Here is an 18,194-nt window from a genome sequence, read left to right as displayed (position 1 = left end):
ATAGTTTGAATTTCATCCACTTCTGACCTATTCCTATGCATGGTTCTAATCAGTTCACGAGGCGTTGATTGCACATTTGTCGTAAAAGAGAATGGGTACGATATTTCTTTAAGTCCACTCTAGATATGTTCGGTGGTCACACATACTTTATATCCTCGTCAAAATCGGTTTTCATTATTTTTAACATCCATTATCATTAAACGATACGTGTTTGGAAAATAATTTCTATTTACAAGGCTAAAAAAGTTAAAAGTAAAAATCGAACGTTTTCGACACGAGATCATATTACTCTGAAGATGACCTACTGTCGAAAAAGTTCTGTTTTTACGATGAACTTTTTTAGCCTTGTAAGTATTTTTAAAATCAAAGCGAATTAATATTATGGACATCAATACGTGTTTTGTTTCGTCGATTCAAACCAACACTTTGCTCTTTGATTAAAAAAACGTAACTTGACTTATCAAAATGAAATTAATAGTGTAAGCATTGATTAACTTTTTAAGTCAAAACCCAAAGGACTTTTTTCAGTAATTGAAACCCTAAATACAATAGTTTAGTGTTGTCGAGGATTGCAAGTGCAGTGAAGCCATGAAACTGAAGAGCGTTGCCGTGATTGGTTACTCGTGCACGTGATGTCAAGTTGAAAAAGTCGGGTAGACGTTTTCAGATGTTGTCGTCGTGTCTTAAAGCCAGTTAAAATTTTCTGTCCTTCAGCAATTCGCTTTATATTTTCATCTTGATGTTCAAGCTAGGGACATTCGCTTACGAGGGAAGGTGTCAATCTTACTTTTAGGACCTCTGTGACGAGAAATGTAACAAACTCGCCGCGAGAGTGCCCTGTCAGAAAAGAGCAAGGAATTGTCAAGCTGTCAAGGTTAATGGCAGTACTTGAGTTTTGTGACCTTACCTGTTTTGAAATTAAACAAAACATGAAGTAATACACGCAGAGGAAGCTACCGTGAAAAAAATTCGCTGATAGCTTTTGTTTGTCGTTTGTCGATTTTAGGTGTCTTGTCTAACGAAAACGAACACAAGAAATAAGAAAATAGTTCTTCTTCTTTTTCAACAAAACTGAAGTTCACAGCTTGAGGCACTTCAGGTGACACAAGGCTGAAAAAGACAACTCCCCATGATAACTCTCTAATCTACATTTCTCCCTCATTTGCGTTGGACGGTGAGTTCGGAAGAATTATTTTCGAGCCGTAGAAATGTTCGAGAGTTGTGTTCTGATTCTTGCTTTTATATGCGATGAAAGCTTTTTAACAGCAGTTTACTCACAGTTTCCTTGCAGTCAGTACTCAAAAGTACCATGATGTTTAGGCTGAAACTTGCGTTCGCTCTTATGGCTCTCGTTCTTGGTAAGTTTCTAAAGTAATCAGGGAGTACTTCTTCCTCAAGGGAAATAGGAGAAAAGTTACTTCCTCTTGTTACATAAGCAAATGGTTTGGTGGCTAATAAGTAGCATAAAAATAATTAAGGCATCGTCTTTAAAGTTGACTGCCATCGTCAAGCTATCTATATTGTCCAAATATTTACTTATTTACAATGCATCGTTATTTTGCGAACTCACAGAAAAGGACGTTGTTATCTTTTTCCCTTAGGTTACGTCAACGTTTGGTTTTAATTTTTAAAATTCTTAATAAAGTGTAATTTCGACCCTGACCATAATGTAGCAAAATGTATGATTCTCAGTGGGTGCGTTTGCTTTACACTTGCAGCGAAAAATACACTCTCTAAGTCCATAAAGAAGAAGCACAGCAAAAAGGAGTCTATACCGAAATATAAGTCTCACTATGTACTACTTATGGGAAACCCCATCGAGGATGAGCATAATCGCAAGGGGCTGGGCATGATTCTTTCCTCTAAGCTCAGAGGCGAATCAGACAAACTAAACGGCGAGCCTTCCAAAGGAACCCACCACCACCATCATCATCATAATAAACCAGGCACTGATCTTGCGGCAACGCTGCAAACATCTTCGGAAGGATATCCATCGGATGACGGTTATAGCTACACCGAGGCACTATTCACTGGGGCTCCGCTCTTGAACGGTACACCAGTTTCGGAGTCTGATAGGACCCAAGAGCGTGACCGAAATAAGGGTACAGGTTTCGCCAAGCTGCAAGCCGATAAGAGCAATGACCACACCAAGGAGGAAGACAGTGTCCAAATTCAAAAGGAAGTTCATACAGGGGAGGGTGTGGTGGGAATTGCTGTTAACGAGAAACCAAAGGAGAATCAGCACTTTCAAACATCTCCATCAAGTGAGGTAGGAAAAGAAGTGCAGAAAAATACAGAGAATTATGATGCAAATCAACAATCTTCTTCGAATGCATCCCCCTACAACTCAAAAAGTGAAAGATTGGAAAATGCAAAATACACACAAATACACGAAGTATCAGGAGATTTGTCGCAAATGAAACATCTCAAGGCGACCCCTTTATCTGGAAATTACAAAGAAGCAAATAACCATTATCAACATAGGGGGAAATCCGCCGAGAATCCACTTAGTGATCGTCCTGTGGAACAAGTGCACCAAATCTTGGTAACAGGTAAAACGCAAGAGAATTTTGCTGGTAACGTAGATGGTACTGGTCCGTTTGCTGGGGAAGAGCAAGTTAACAACAAACTGTCCGACAAAATTAATGTCAAATCGTATGACGAGGAGTCAAACCTGTTAGTTTCAAGTGTTTATAATCAAGGACGATTTGTAGAAAAGCAGGGATATCGCGTTGGCGGGCAACAACACCACGAATTTCATTCAAATATTACAACTGGACCTACTGAATATGAGAGGCCAGCGAATTCATTACACCAACCAAGCATGGATGAACTTCCCAAAGGTGTGGAACCATCTGAAAAAGAGTCAGGGACCTCTCCTGCTTTATCAAATGGTTTCGGGACCAACGAAGAAATTTCCAAACTCGGAAATAAAAACATACAGTTACAGAGTGAATTCATCCCAACTTCAACTGCCATAGACGCTGAAAACGGCAAAGTAGATACCTCGTACGAACAACTTGGTCGGCAACCTTTACATCAAAATCATGAGCACACGGAAGGGGCAAGTGGGCCACCGAATATGAATAATCACGCTAACATAGGGGATCAGAACTCTCGCGTCGCTCTTGAGTCAAGGAAAATACCGATTGAGAAAACGAATGAATCCATGACAATGCCCTTACAGAGTTCTACTCAAAATGAAGGGGATTCTCGAGTAGACGAATTTATCAATCAACTGCGACCCCATAAGATAATAGAAAGTTCATTTGATCAGGAGCTCACGCGCAAGATAACGACAGGACCATCGCAAGGAGAAAGTAACCATGCAACTCCTATGCAAAGTGCTATTCCTGATAATACATTTTCTGTTGAAAAATCAGAAGAACATGATTCATCAAATATAACACCACCTTCACTTCCATTTCGAGAGGGTAGTAGCCCAGCAGAGTCAAGTAATCGGAATGAGGACTTGACCAAAGACCAGAGAGAACAGTCAGTTGAAGGATCGCGTACCAACCCTGAGGCTTCAAATACTAACCACAATGAAATAGAAACACAGCAAGATATATCACAACAAATGTTCCCGGCGAGTGCAGTGGACGCCCCACCGCAACACGAAGATACCTCTACGAATGATTCTTTCCCACAAAAGGAACAGGAGGAAACATCACAAAGTAGTGTTGAACATGAACGTAATAAAAATGAAGAATCGAGCGCCAGTTCAATCAACTCTCTAGGACAAGCGTCTATTCCAAATGGAGCTACTAATGAGATATCGTCTTCACGTCCATACGGGGAAGGAAGCATTTCGACGGCTTTTAGTCATCAGAATAAGGAATTACCAAATGACCGCAGCTCTGAAGAATCTGAGGCAATGAGACAGAAAGGAACACTTGATAAACTGCCGGATCATGAAAGTACATTTGCAAACGGAGTTGACTCGCCTCAACCACAGGAGGCGCTAGAAAGTAGCATTGCGCCTGGGGTTGACACAAACGTTGCGTCGAGTGACAGTTCAGTCAAGTCACAAGGACACACAGAAAACCAAAGAGAAGGTGATAAAGAGGAGCAGTCTTCGCTTTCCGATCGGGAGGGTAGTAATCCGAAGATGTTTGGCCATGAAAATGGGGAATTGCAACAGAACGTAGAGCAACAGCCAGTCGAGGCATCTATATCAAGCTCTGAGGCAGGTAGTGAGGCAGGAGAAGATTTTCCCTTGAGAAGCAGCCAAATGGAAGGAACAAAGCAGAAAGATACATCAAACGGGGTGTCTTCAACAGATTCAGACAACGGTGCAAACCTGAACCAAGAACAACAGCCCGTAGACTCATTGCAAAGTAGCACGGAACATCAAACTGCGACTAATTTTGGTTCTAGTGACACGTCAGATCAAAATGAGTCGTTAGAAAAAGAACAGAGACAGCAGTCAGATGAAGCATTGCCGCCCGTCTCAGAGTCAAATAGAGTTAGGCCTTTGAGTAGTAGTAACATGGATTCAACAACGCAAAGTGAAACATCAGATCACATGCTTTCATCGAATAAAGTCGATAACAAACCTGATCATGAAGACAGGTTCATCAACGATGCAAGTTTACACCAAGAAGAACAAAGTATGGAAATATCGCCAAGTGATGCCCAAAGTAGGCCTAATACAAGTGAAAAACCAGTAGAAAGCTCACAAAACTCGCCAAGACCAACTGGATTAGGTTATAAGCCACATGAAGTTAATGTTGGAACCCCAGAAGAAGGTAACGTGATGCCGGTAGCGGACAATTCTAAAGAATTAATCGAAGGGCAGAAACTAATGCCTTTTTTGGGAATAAGAAACGACACAAGAGAACCTTCTGAAGAAAGGCAGAACAGCCAACTAAATAAAGAAAATGAACACGACAACAGAAATCAAAAGATTGTTTATTTTTTAAAGATGGCAAAGGGTATTCCACTTTTGAACAGTCGAAAAACGACCCATTACGTGGAGCACAGAATAGATAGCACCCCGGAAAGGGGACCTGAAGTGAATGGTCGGAGAAGATATCCTTGGAGCTGGCAATATAACCTGAGACGTCCTAATAGACCAGCATGGGGACAAAGGCTTAGAAGACCAAGGCAAGGACGACGGCCAAGGTATAGGTATAGACCAACACTTGCCCAACCTAGTCCATCCCCTAGCCCATCGATTGGTGGAGGCGGCGCCCTTGGTGGAAGCAGTACCAATTCTAACGAGCCACAGGGTAAGCATTTTCCATTTCCCTCATTCTCCCATAACTGTAGTTAGAGATAATATAAAATGTGTGCACGTTATCGAACTAAAATGAAAAAAAAAAAAAAAAAAGAAAAAAAAAAGCGAGGAAAAAAGAGGAAACCATCGCCATGTAGCGAGGAATGACCTCGACCAGCCTGAGCTGCTCATTGTTACCAGACTGGTTCATTTGATGATTGTCGTGGAATTAACAGTTTGGACAAGAATGAAAACAACAGAAGTTTTACAAAAACCCTTAAATTTATGTGATTGTGCATGTAAATGTTCGTTCGTCTCATTTAGGCATTTTCCATCCAATTTATGTTTTTTCGTGTGATCTTTAAGACTGTTGTTTAGTACATATTATTTATCTAGTAATTCGTTTCCTTATTCGGCATTTTAAAATCAATTTATTTCAGGAACTATAGTGTACCAGGAAATCAGAATTCATGTGAACTAGTGATGTAAGGGTAATAATCATTACACATTTATTCATGTCTTTCAAAATAGGTGATTCAGATTTTGAGGAAGAAGCTTTAAAGACGCACAACAAATATCGCAAGACACATGGAGTTCCAGACATGTCTTTAAGTCGAGATCTTTCTAACCAAGCTAAGGCATATGCACAGAAGATTGCAAATATGGGACAGCTACTGCATTCCTCTCGGGCAGAAAGAGGAGAGTCAGTCGGCGAAAATTTGGCATACGCGTGCTCTTCTAATGGCACTCCCCTGACAGGAGAATCTGCGACTAAGATGTGGTATGTTCTGAAACATTTATAGTATTTTTCAGTTCTTTGATACTAGTCAAGATTACTTTACCAGCACTTCTGCCAGGTTAAATTAACGATGATTATACAGAACGCAGTACCTTGAGCGATAGCTAGTACACCACATGCACAGACTCTAGAAGTAAAATACATTAAGACATTCGCAGAGGGGCTTCAGAGTGTAACTGTTCATATACTTCAGCATTATTTTCTAACGAAGACTTGTTTTGTTATGCCACATTAAGGTACGACGAGGTCTGCAAACCTGGTTACAGATTTCCTGATGGCGGATTCAGTTCTGGCACTGGCCACTTTACCCAGGTGGTATGGAAGGACAGCACTAAGCTTGGCATAGGACAGGGAAAGGCAACACAGAATGGCATGCCATGTATCTATGTTGTCGGGCGTTATGAAATCGCGGGTAATATGATGGGGGAATTTCGGGACCAAGTGCTAAGAGGAAACTTCAACGAAGAATATTGCAATAACGTTAAGAAGTAGCTATAACAACATCTGTGTTCATAGCTGAAAATTTAAGTTTGCCATAAATTTGCATCTAGTCGTAAGAACGTAAGATCGCTTTCAGCAGATAGAATGATTGAGATTGACTCATTTTAGAGGTTTTAAATCACCTTCTTATGCATTATTTCCCAGGCTGCCTGAAAAGACTAATAAGGAAATGTGTAAATTTAAAAATAACTGTAATTAAACAAATTTTGTGGTCAGTTGAAGTTTCTCCGTAGCGGGCGCTGCACCTAATGACATTAGGCCTGCTTTGGAGATATTTATTTATTTGTTTCTTTTCGCGGTACTTTTATTTTAAATAGTCATTTTGAAATTGAGTGCTGCTTATCAGAATCTTAAAAATCCAAAAATGTTTTCCAGTTTGATGCTTAATCCAGATGCAATCTGTAAATCTGCAGCCTGCAGTACAATTATGAGAAAACTGTATTTTTTTCTGAGTGGCTCAAACCTGTTCTTAATCAGTGTAAAGAAATATTGTTATAAATAAATGTAAAAGAAATGAAATGAATAAATTTGCTTTATAATAAATATTGGAGATGAAAGGTATAGTGACTGTTGTGATATTCTTACGGAAGCAGAAGTTGTTATTACAATCCTTGTACCATAATGGACAATTCCCACCATGAGACGTGCCTGGAGGGAATCATGGTAGTTGTATTCATCTTTTTGGATTGGGTATTTCTTTTTCAGGAATACAACTACCATGATTCCCTGCGGCTCGCCGGTCTCATAGAGGGAATTGCCTGTTAGTCCTCCGCCCCCCCCCCCCCCCCCAAAAAAAAGAAAAAAGAACTGCGCGAGTGTGCGGTGATCGCATGAGCAGGCACGAGGCTTTATTATCCCCAAACAAGCACGTGTAAAGGATAATGCATAAAGACTCTAAGGACGGACCCGTCCTCAGCTTCGCTGGAGGAATTTAAAAATGCAACAATCACAGGTTATTTTCGATTTGCGTTTGAGGAAAACTGGGGTAAGGAGATCACTTGATAATCATGACTACATTCTTTTCGAAAAGCTCCGTTTTCAAAATGTTTTCCGTCGACACGACAGCGAAAAAGCCATCGTTTTCAAATTTCTCTTCCTTGAACAGCGTTTTCGAAAAGCTCCGTTTTCGTGACGGATTATTGTGGACGATAGGCCTAACCGTAGAAATAAAGCTGCGTTATCAATTTTCTCCGGCGTAGTGTGGACGCCGCCAGTTTTTAAGAACTGATTCAGTAGCAATTTCGTAGTTGTTTATCTCATACACTAGCCCCGACACTCGTACACGACCACCTGTCCTGATTAGGTCGCTGGAGGAGCAACTCCACAGGACATAATTTTAATTTCACTCAAGGTTAGTCCTTTTTCACCAGAAAATTAATTTCTCGGTGTGAATCATTTTACTCTTACTGACTGTCACATATTTCTCCGGTTTATGTATTTTTTTCTACCACTGATATCCTGAACCCTGGTTCACGTTATTAATCATCCGCTCGTAATGCAGGTTTTATCCATCTTGCTTTTTTGCCATATTGCCCGTACCTCGTCTTGACGCAGCATCAAGTCACATCTTGCTTTCCCTCGACCTCGTAGTATAGTCAATTAAGCCGCAACAGAAAGTCTTCTCCACACGCCCAGGTCAATTGAAGTTTTTTTTTTTCTCAGCAACACACATCCGCCATAAAGTCACGAGCTATCGTTGGTCGAATTGAAGTTGGATTTGGAAGTATCAGTTCAGGCCGGTGGTGATGGGGGGAGGGGGACTGAGAGACCCACCAACTTTGAACGCTAGTAACTTTAAAGCCATTAAAGGCATGGCTTTTCCGAGTTGAATTTTATGGCCCTATTCTCCCAGAGGAGAGCCAGGACTAGTGATGATTTAGTTGAATTTGTTCATATGATTGGTTAAGAAACTTGAAATCGAAATGAAAATGGTCTCGTGCCAATCGCTTGTTTCTCCCTATAATAGACTACACGGGGAGACCCCGCCTGAAAGGGGCACCTTTTTCGAACTTGAGGTATATAAAAGAGTAGGGAATTCACCAGTTGAGGTATACAACAGGGTAGGGGAACTGAGTAAATGGTACTTGTCCTTTAATAATGGTTAACATCTCTTCTGGCAATGTTTGATGTTTTCCTGTAGTATTGTTTATTAAATTCATTCCAAGGGTTTGGAGAAAGGCTGCAGTGTTCTTTAGCTAGGTGAAAGGGGTACCTTTGCTGTATAAAATTCAAAGTTTTATACAAAAGGGTAAAGGGTTTGACTCTGGGGCGGAGCCTCCCAGTACAAAACTTTGTAGAGTACCCCCGACCACTAGCGCCAGTTTGGAGAATAACTGCACAGTAAAATCCAACGATCAAATTTTAATAAACTCCCGCCATATTTAACCGTATCACGGATATAGACTTATGCGTTGTCATTTTAGTCATAATAAAGCCCCCTATCTTGAGAGACTTGGATCATATATGACAACTGTCGGACTACTCCTGTTTTTTTCACACAGAACCTCTTCAATAAGTTCTTTCACATTTCGTAGATAGTCAGAAATCATGGGATATACTTTAAATGTACCCCGACCATAAGTGCCTTTGTAAACGCAGCATCCCATATTCTTTTTAAAATTAAAATCCCTTACGATAATAATTTCTTCGCCATCTAAAAAAAAAGAAGCACAAGGTCCGTGTATTGTCAGATTTGTATGGTATATCATGTGTTTTCTTTTTTCTCCTTCATTTTGTGTGGCCAATTTTTGACTCGTCCTGCAATATCACTGGAATAAACTGCTTGAGTGTTAAACAGGATAAATTGGCAGGTTTGAAAAGTACCAGAATTCTTCAAGCGTTAAAAAGTCCTTGACATACCCGTATCTTGTTAGTCTAGGCATGAGATAATTGTTTCAACTTGTAGGTCTTCAAGAGTTTTGCATCTAGTACGATGCATATTTTATATTACTGTTGAAAAATAATCCTAACCCTCGGAAAATTTTTCAGAAAAGTAGAAAGGAAACAATAGGAGGACGTGAACGACCGTTTATACTTCACTGCCAGTTGTAAACAAGGCCGTGTTTACTCGCTGACATTCACAGGTTTGTACTGCAAGAAACTGTTTACTGAGGCAATACCATTTATTTGTATTAGGAAACAGTACTTTGGTTTTTCCTTTCTTAACGTTGTCTAAATTAGAAACTAAATCCTTTATCTTTTTTTGTTCATCGGCACTTTGTATCCTAACTCGAACTGAAGAATTGAACTTATGAACGTATTTCCAGCATTACTTTCCGGTCATGAGACGGGCGGTGAAACGATACATGTAACAAAGTTGATCTCGCTGAGCTTTTTGATCAACAAACAATTTCGATAACCAGCGGATAATATCAACTCTTGCAATTCTAACACGCACGCTGATCGTAGCGAAGTGTCGATCGGAAATTCTTGCTGTTCTCCACATTATCGCGGTCGCCACAAGCCGATATTTCGTAAACTGACCTTTCGGTCTCTCATAGGACCAGATTCATCTTAGAGCCCTTTTGACTGAGCAGAAGGGAGTGCTGCTTAATAGTAATTTAAGCTGCATTTTGTCTAGCTAAAAGCTTTATAAAAGATTCAATTTTATTGATATCTTCTCACTGCAGAGTTAACGAAATGAGCTGTTTGAGATCCATAGCAGCGTTTATACTTTTGCAGTGCGGTGAGTGTTACATCATTTGATCTGAAACTTATATGTGTTGTTTTACAGCCAAATAGGAAATAGACAACGTCCCTTGAATTTGCATATATAGCGATTGCCTAGGAAAACGACATAAAAGAATATGTTTTGGACTTGTAGTAATCGCAGACTAAAGAGTGCGTTCGAATTTTGGTAGGTTTGGTATGTTATAAAAGCAAAAAATCTAGGAACAGCATTTTGTGCCTGAGCTGCTAGGTAGACTGAAATTGGCCTCCCTCCAGCAGGAGCGAAAACAAATGAATTGATCGCAAAGCACGTGCATTCAAGAGGGTTTGTTCTCGTTTATACATGTATTACGTAATATTAGTTAGGACCGGTCAGCAAAAAAACACGGACTGCAGCTGGTAGGCCGCATTTAGTCCGCAGTCCGCGTTTTAAACCTGAGTCCATGTTTTATACCTAGTCCGTAGTCCGCAGTCCCCAACCCACAGTCCATAATTTATACTGACCGTGTAAATCGACACAAACGATTCCTGTTCCGTCGGTATGCGAGACGACGTGCTTTTATTACCAAAACTAGGACGATTATTCTGTTTACGAACACGACCTTGATTCGCCTTGGCTTTGGGGAACACCTACAGGGCATTTTTGTTTCCGAAACAATGAAACTTAGAACATGTTTGTGTACCAACACAATCCTGTGGGAGTTGAACACTTTTCCTATGTAAACACTTTAATTTGCGCACAGAAATCTAGGCCAGCGAAGTGAAACTACACAGTTCCTCCTTTGATCTACTCAGCAGAAAGCAGCGTTGGTTTTGGTCGAATTGAAAAGAGAAGAGGGTACACAACATGCAGCCAAACTACAGCTTTCTGTTCGTACGAGAAGTCGTACAAATTTCGTGAAGCCATGTCTGCAACGGTTTTAAATTCCATTAACACAGACTTCGAACTTTAAATAAACAACTTATCCGCTACAGTAAGGTACAATAAACTGCTTCGACGCACGAAAGTTCGCAATATTGCATAAAACTCGAAAGAAAGCACACGGACGAGCATTGAGATGACGTCATTCGTCCCTGAATAATTTTTTTTGGGGGGGGGGGGGGGCAAATTGGTGTCCACAGAAAGATAAATAACAAAATTTTTCTGCATTACCCGATTAGAAAGAACGCAATAATAAAAGATGCACAGTAAATCAGAATACGAGCTTTCCCGGGACTTTAAATTTTGTTTCAAACTGTGTAGACCGTGAAGAGTATTGGACAAGACAAATCTGACGGGAATAAGTACAGATGTAATACCCACACACAGGCTATGTAGCTGTCTGAATAATATCGCTTCTCCGTTTTCCTTAAGGGGGTAGGATACCTTACATTATGGCGATGTTCATGAAAAATTCAATTTCTTGGAAATACCAGGCTTAAGACCCTTGAGGACTTGTCAAAAAAAACTCTGAAACGGTCTTGCCGAATTTCCTTCCATATGAGTGTGAAATTTAAGGAAAGTACACAGTGGTATAAGTTTTTCACGTAGCAACGGCCATAGCAACGACTGTTTACTATAAGAACGTGACCAAAAAAATAGATTATTTTTAACTTATATGAACGAGACTATTTAGAAAAAACTTTTAAGACATGCACAACTCGATTGGTATATTTATTTGTGAAAAGCTTTGCCTGAAATTGCCATCACAGGCTCATTCATTTCCCTTATGAAAAGGAATATTTCCCACAACTGCGGTAACTTTTTACAAAATAGAACAACCATTGCACCCCCTCCCCCGAGATCCAATCTGCACCCCCCCGCTATTTGTGGCTCGTTAAATGCTTAATACTTCGTGTAAGAAACTTAAAGTGCATTTTTCTCAAAAGTTTACTTTTGTATCGACTGACTTCGCGCCAACATTTCTACTTTGCAAGGTTTTTAAGTAGAATTCCCGAAACTTGGGCTCATCAAAGACCAACAGTGTCGTGATGTTACAAACCAAAAAAATCGTAACATTTTAAGGTCTGTCACGTGACATGACATGATTTTTCCACTGGGTGTGGTAAAAAATAAGGTTATTTCCAAATAAAGCCTGTAAAAGCACTGAAGATAAGAGTTAACTGTCAAAACTTAGGTTCATTGCACAGAACAAAACAGAAACTTACACGATATGCTTATTTGACAGTCAAATCTTGTTTTGTAAAAGAGCAGGAAGTGTTGGCGTCAATACTATAAAACACTACCTCAAAAGGCTGTGGCTGGTTTCCATAGCAACGCTTTTGAGTAAAACTCTAGAAATTTAATTTCTCTTCTTGAGCGCAATAGCACACAATTGATCTTTCTTCACCATATTTAAACAAACTTTTTGGTCCATTTGAGGGTATCCTACCCCCTTAAATTAAGGTCTAGAACAGTTTAGTCGTTGATAAGACAAAGCCGAGCTAGTAATCTTTGGTTAACTAACAATTCTTTCACGCTTTTGCGTGCATCATCGAGTTGTTCGAGTCCCTCTAGCTATCTAAGGGCATTATAAATGTCGATGATGCAAAGCTAAAGCTATGACTCAGCTCTTTCATAAAATTACCAATGGAAATAAATTTCCTTCGCGGAGAGAAGATAACTTACTTCACGCCATGAGTTTGACAGCACGACTTTACTAAGGCGCTTTGCTGTTATGTTGTAAGCATGTTATCATCTTGTTAATGCAGGCGAAGAAACATATCTGTACAGTATTTTAACAAAGCATTTACTCAGTAAATTCTTATACACATTTTGTTTAAAGAATATTTCCCTACCCTTTTGTCTATACCTTCTAATATTAGTATTTTGGTTCTGTTTTGGGCCTTGTAGTGATCGAGGGCTTAACCCTACCTCACAAAGGACACCACCACAAGAAGAACGACTTACTCGGTGACAGAAGTACTGCACATGGTTCTAAACACCAGCATAAGCCGTGTGCAAGACACCACTCACCAACGCATGTTGTAGCAACCGGTGCACAGCGAGAAACGGTCCCCACTCCACTTCAAGATTTTGTTCTCTTGAGCGGAAGTCCTCTGTTTCATGAACGACCCAGAGCAAGCGATATTAAAGCCAACATCACAGATGCTACAGCTGTGGGAGCCACGGATCAGAAAGCCCCCCAAGGAACTCAAGAAAAAGAGGCAGCTGTCAATCAAACGATTACCAAGTTACAGGGACCAGAGCCATTGTCCAATCAGCAAGGGGAAGCCATCCAACAACATCAAGAATCGGTTGGTACTACTGACCTGCTTAAAACTGAACAGAAGCAAGTCAACGGTACGGAGCAACATCCAATGAGTGAATCAGAAGAATCTTCTAACGCACAACTAGCGTTATCTCAGGAGCTGCCGCAAAAGATGAAAGAAGGTCTCAACCAAGGGAAAGACCAAGAAAAGCTGACCAACGGCACCATTTCTAAGGCGCCAGGTGTAGCCATAACAGTAAAAACTCCTGCTAGACCTACCTCACCCAGCGGAGTAACGATAGGCCTGGGAAATAACTCTTTGGCCAACGGTGACCAAGAGAACCCTACTGAAGAAAATGCCCCCAACAAAATCGTCACAATCGCAGTGAATGGGCAAAATGTTGGGACGAATTACAAAACTACCAGTCCAAAAGAAAACCAGACTGACATCTCCGTGGCCTCGAACATAAAGCCTGAGTCGGAAAATCAAAACATTGACGTTGGACATTTCCCTTTCAACATACCTGGAATACGAAATTACGGAAACGGGAAAAACGACAGCAAAGTGGCTGAAGCTTCGAAACTGATAACTGATAAACAAACGAAACTGGGGCTCCACGAAAATCTCGGGCCCAATTGTCACTGGAAAACCACTAAAGGAGCGAACGGTGCTGTTATTACATCTGTAGCTTGCTCCGGGGAGTTCCATAAACCCGAGGCTGGCAACAAAGGAGGCTTGGAAGAAGTAGGCCAGAAGCCGGGACAAGCAGAACGATTCGGAAGTAAACAAACGAGTGCCAAATTACTTACTTCACCCATGAAGGCTGAAGGAGGGGAAAAGGAAATGCAGTTGCAAAGTAAGCGAATGATGAGAACGCTTGGTAAACACTGGTTATAAAAATAATGATAGTCATAATTCCAAACTAAAGCCATCAAATCAGCCAATAAGCCAATTAGGGCTCGAGGCCAAAACAGGCAACGACTCTGAAGTTGTAAAACCCTGAAACCCAACTGGCGAACTAACCAAGTCATGGCTGAGTTTTTGCTTTGCTAGCTGACCTGAACTGAAAGTTACAGAATGGCAAAACAAATACTTTCTTTGGCCAATTAAAAAATATTCTGACGGCTTAGTCTTAAAGTACTCATAGTTTACGTTAATTGGAACGTTCTTGGGGGCTAACTGGTCGAGAGCTGTGGTCCATGATAGTACAGAACACGAACATGATTTAACCTATGACGCAATTCAAGGGACTGAGAACTTACAAAATGCCGCAAACGTTCCAAGAAACCGGAACCGTCAAGTTCTGAAATGCCAACTGGGAAATTTGGCGCGGAATTTTCGAGAAACTCGTCGTCTTCAAGCGAAAAAAGTGATCTCAAGAACTACAGCGCGCCCTGGTAAATTTTTGGTGTTATTGTGACCACATTTTTCGGTCCATGCCCTAAAATCCTATAGACAATAGATGCAAGGTCGCTTGTCGCTCGTGGTTCCACTTGAGTTTTGAAATATTATGACGTCATTTGGTATGATATAATCACATAATTATACATATATTTTTAGGTGATAAGGAGTTTGAAGATGACGCAGTTACCACAACCAACGCTTTCCGTAAGATACATCGAGCACTCCCAATGAAGTTAAGCCCCGAGCTTAGTCTTCAAGCTAAAAAGTATGCCGAGAAGATCGCCAGCATGGGATCACTTCAACATGACTATGTTGCTGTGAAACACCTGGACGAAGGAGAGAACCTTGCCATGGGCTGCAAGCAATATGGAGTACCTCTTACTGCAAAGGAGGCCATAACGAACTGGTGATAACATTTTTACTGTAATGTATTTTCTCTTCTTTCTCCTGACTATCAAAAAAAAAATGTTACCGAGAGGAGTGCTCCTTTCGTGCCGTGGGTCAAATTCAGTCTAGTTCTGTAGCCCGCTTCCTTTTACGCCTCATGATGTACCATCAAGTTATTCTGACTACCCTAAGACGAGACATTTAATTTAAATAGAGGATGCGTCAGTCAGACATCTGACGTAGATGTATTCTGTCTAATACCATAATCTGTATTCTTGCATATTACAACTATCGGTTAGTCTAACAGTTTGAACCTGTGTTACACCAGATCCAAAAATAAAAACACTAAAAACCACCCTTTAGATGTGGCAACCAAAAACTATGTGAAAACGTATTACTAGTCTATTGCAGCAGCGCGAGACACCAACGAAAGGGAACAAAATTATTAAGGAAGAACAATTTACTGTCATATATGCATACAAGATGTTAAAACAAAGCTTGCTAAGACTGTTAGATCGACTCAGAATGACTTAAATCTCCCACCAAAAGCCTACATACTCTCTAAACGTGCCATGACACCCCGCGAGCATCTCCATCGTGCCATCAGGAATTGCATTTTTCGTGATGTATCTGGCTCAGCCACTATATCTTTTCTCTTTGTCTCTATTCAGGTATAATGAGGTATGCGCTTATGACTTCAATCGAGGAGAGTTTAGCATGTCAACAGGGCATTTCACTCAATTGGTGTGGTCTGACAGCACCGAGTTCGGGATAGGAATGGCACCTGGTCAGCAAAACGGAATGCCCTGCGTCTTCGTTGTGGGACGCTTTAAGCCGTCTGGAAATTACAAGGGAGAGTACAAGAAGAATGTGTTTAAAGGGACTTTTGACCCGAGCTACTGCGATAAACTTCGAGACAAAAAGCTATTGTAGGACCCAAGACCACCTCGCCAATATTAACATGTCTGCGTTTAATTAACAAGTCGATGAGAGTAAAAAAAAAAAAAAAGAATGTAATCGTGTATTACCGCTAAACGTAAGAAGGGCTCGAATATTGAGCCATAACTTTTAAAAACATCGATCGCTTCAATGTAAACTCGTTAAATCTGTAGACCCATTATTAAAGCTGTGTAAATTTTAATTAGTCTCTGCTTTTTCCATAGTAACTATGAATATGGGAGCAAATAAAACAAGTTCTGCGTGAGAGAGTCCTATGAGAGAGTTTTATAAGCGTTTTAAACTTTTTCAAAAAGTATGAACTACCTTGTTTTCCAAATAAGCTTAATAGGAATTTTGCGACCGGCACAGCTCCGAGGCAATTTTGCCCATATAGGGTGATCTTAACAGTATTAAGCTCGAGGCGAAGGTACGCACGAAAAACGGAGGAATTCAGAAAATTTAAGATGATTTCTCGCCACTCATTTGTGTTTTTCTTTTTTTTCGCGCTGGCAGAAACTAGATGATACTGGGAGGCACAGATGAGAGGATAGAAAGCCTGCAGAAGAATCCCTCGGTTCACTCTTGCACATATTCAACGACACTGGAATTTTAGAACCTAACTAAGCAGAAAGTCATCATCAATTCTCTGCCCGTCAGCAGGCGCATAAGGCAGAGCGTACAGTCTTGTAGTGATGTTCGTCTCGTGAATGGCGACTGGTTATATTTAATTTCGCCCAAACTCTTTTACTTCAAGATCTCGTTGCTTAAGCATATTCTGCACTGACCTGTTTTCACGGCAAGCTTAACTTTAGATCAAATGAGTTAATTTACATGATTCCGTCTCCATGACAGAATCGTTAATGAGGGCGTTTCAAGATCAGAATAACCGAACAGAACGGCACCAGTTTTGTTAATCTTTATGAGCGTAACAACCTTTAAATTCAGCGTATGATTTGTGTAGCCAAACGTTACTACATGTGGGTGAAGTGCTGAGTTTAAGACTTTTCATGTGTTTCTCTGACAGCCATTCCTCAGCAGCGCTATTGTTTGTCTTGCCCGAAGACATATTGGCATGAAACCAGAGCTCGAACCATCAAATATCAGGTCTCAAGACGCAACCACTAACAACTGTAACACTGTACCCTCAATTTATTTAATTGTCAAGGGTGAAACGACATTTTAACACGCGGTACGCTAGAATTGGCAATAATTTAAAGCCAAGGTAATGACCTTGCCAGAATGAAAATGATTTCGGCGAATGTTAGTCTTTAATTTGGCAAGATAAACAATTGTTCATGTATTTTCTTACATGCAGTGTCCTTGGCTATAAGAAAATTGACCAGTGATTTATTTTTTACATTTTCAAAGATTTTATTCTCAGAACTGCACTCAAAAACCTATTGGTATCCTCCAAGATACCTGTGATCAAAGTTAAAACCAATTCTCTTACCCTAGACCGTCGGTTGCTAACAAGAGAATTATAGCGCTCAGTTACATATACTGTTAGATGCCAAGAACACCCGCTGTGAACATTTCAAGGCTTGTCGACCCGAGGAGATTATCACGATGACTTTCTTGGGTGAACGCGAAAAGAAAAGGAAGAAAGATTAGCTGAATGTAATCGCTCAGGCTATTCAAACAACTAAAATTCCAAATTTGATTCGCGAGTTTGCTCTTATGAAGATCTTTGAATACAAAGACGCCTTTTACATGTAAGTGGTCACTTCTCACAAGTAATTGAACTCATATCCGCTATCTCCGGTTCCTGAATTTCCTTCAGTACGCACCAGTGGCACAAAAGTTGTCATAAATCTAACAGAGAACCTACGAAACTTTTCCAAGTGTACAAAATTCGTCAATACGTTATGAGCAATGTAGTAAAACGGTAATGAAAGTGATTTTTAATCTCTTACTTTATGTGGTAAATGATTGTTCCAGGAATTTGGCTTAGCTACAAATCCTTCAGTCGCAAGAATATCAAGTCAACATATTGTAATCTCCATTAGTGTTTCTTTCGCTTCTCAGAGCAGTTTCTAAATCAATATCAACCTGCAGTCAAGTGCCCAAATGAATCGTGAACCT

The 18,194-nt window shown here is 40.4% G+C and overlaps 2 protein-coding genes across 2 annotated transcripts; both read left to right on the top strand.

Annotated features, from left to right (window-relative positions):
* The first annotated feature begins 849 nt into the window (after window positions 1-849).
* LOC110051783 (uncharacterized) lies at window positions 850-7,082 on the top strand. The gene is made up of 5 exons (XM_020757855.2): window positions 850-1,174; window positions 1,281-1,358; window positions 1,719-5,234; window positions 5,753-6,002; window positions 6,257-7,082. The coding sequence occupies exons 2-5, from the start codon at window positions 1,310-1,312 to the stop codon at window positions 6,510-6,512; spliced, it is 4,071 nt and encodes a 1,356-aa protein (XP_020613514.2). The 5' UTR covers window positions 850-1,174; window positions 1,281-1,309; the 3' UTR covers window positions 6,513-7,082.
* A 2,348-nt stretch (window positions 7,083-9,430) lies between these two features.
* LOC110051722 (uncharacterized) lies at window positions 9,431-16,314 on the top strand. The gene is made up of 5 exons (XM_020757783.2): window positions 9,431-9,604; window positions 10,151-10,206; window positions 13,024-14,238; window positions 14,943-15,192; window positions 15,845-16,314. Exons 2-5 carry the CDS (start codon window positions 10,161-10,163, stop codon window positions 16,104-16,106), a joined length of 1,773 nt encoding a protein of 590 aa, XP_020613442.2. The 5' UTR covers window positions 9,431-9,604; window positions 10,151-10,160; the 3' UTR covers window positions 16,107-16,314.
* Window positions 16,315-18,194: the final 1,880 nt, after the last annotated feature.

The sequence above is a fragment of the Orbicella faveolata genome, unplaced genomic scaffold (assembly GCF_042242905.1).
Source record: "Orbicella faveolata isolate gen_17 unplaced genomic scaffold, um_ofav_v1 contig_3, whole genome shotgun sequence".
NCBI lineage: Eukaryota > Metazoa > Cnidaria > Anthozoa > Scleractinia > Merulinidae > Orbicella > Orbicella faveolata.
The sequence above is the reverse complement of the archived record's forward strand: the minus strand, read 5'-3'. Positions and strand labels throughout refer to the sequence as shown.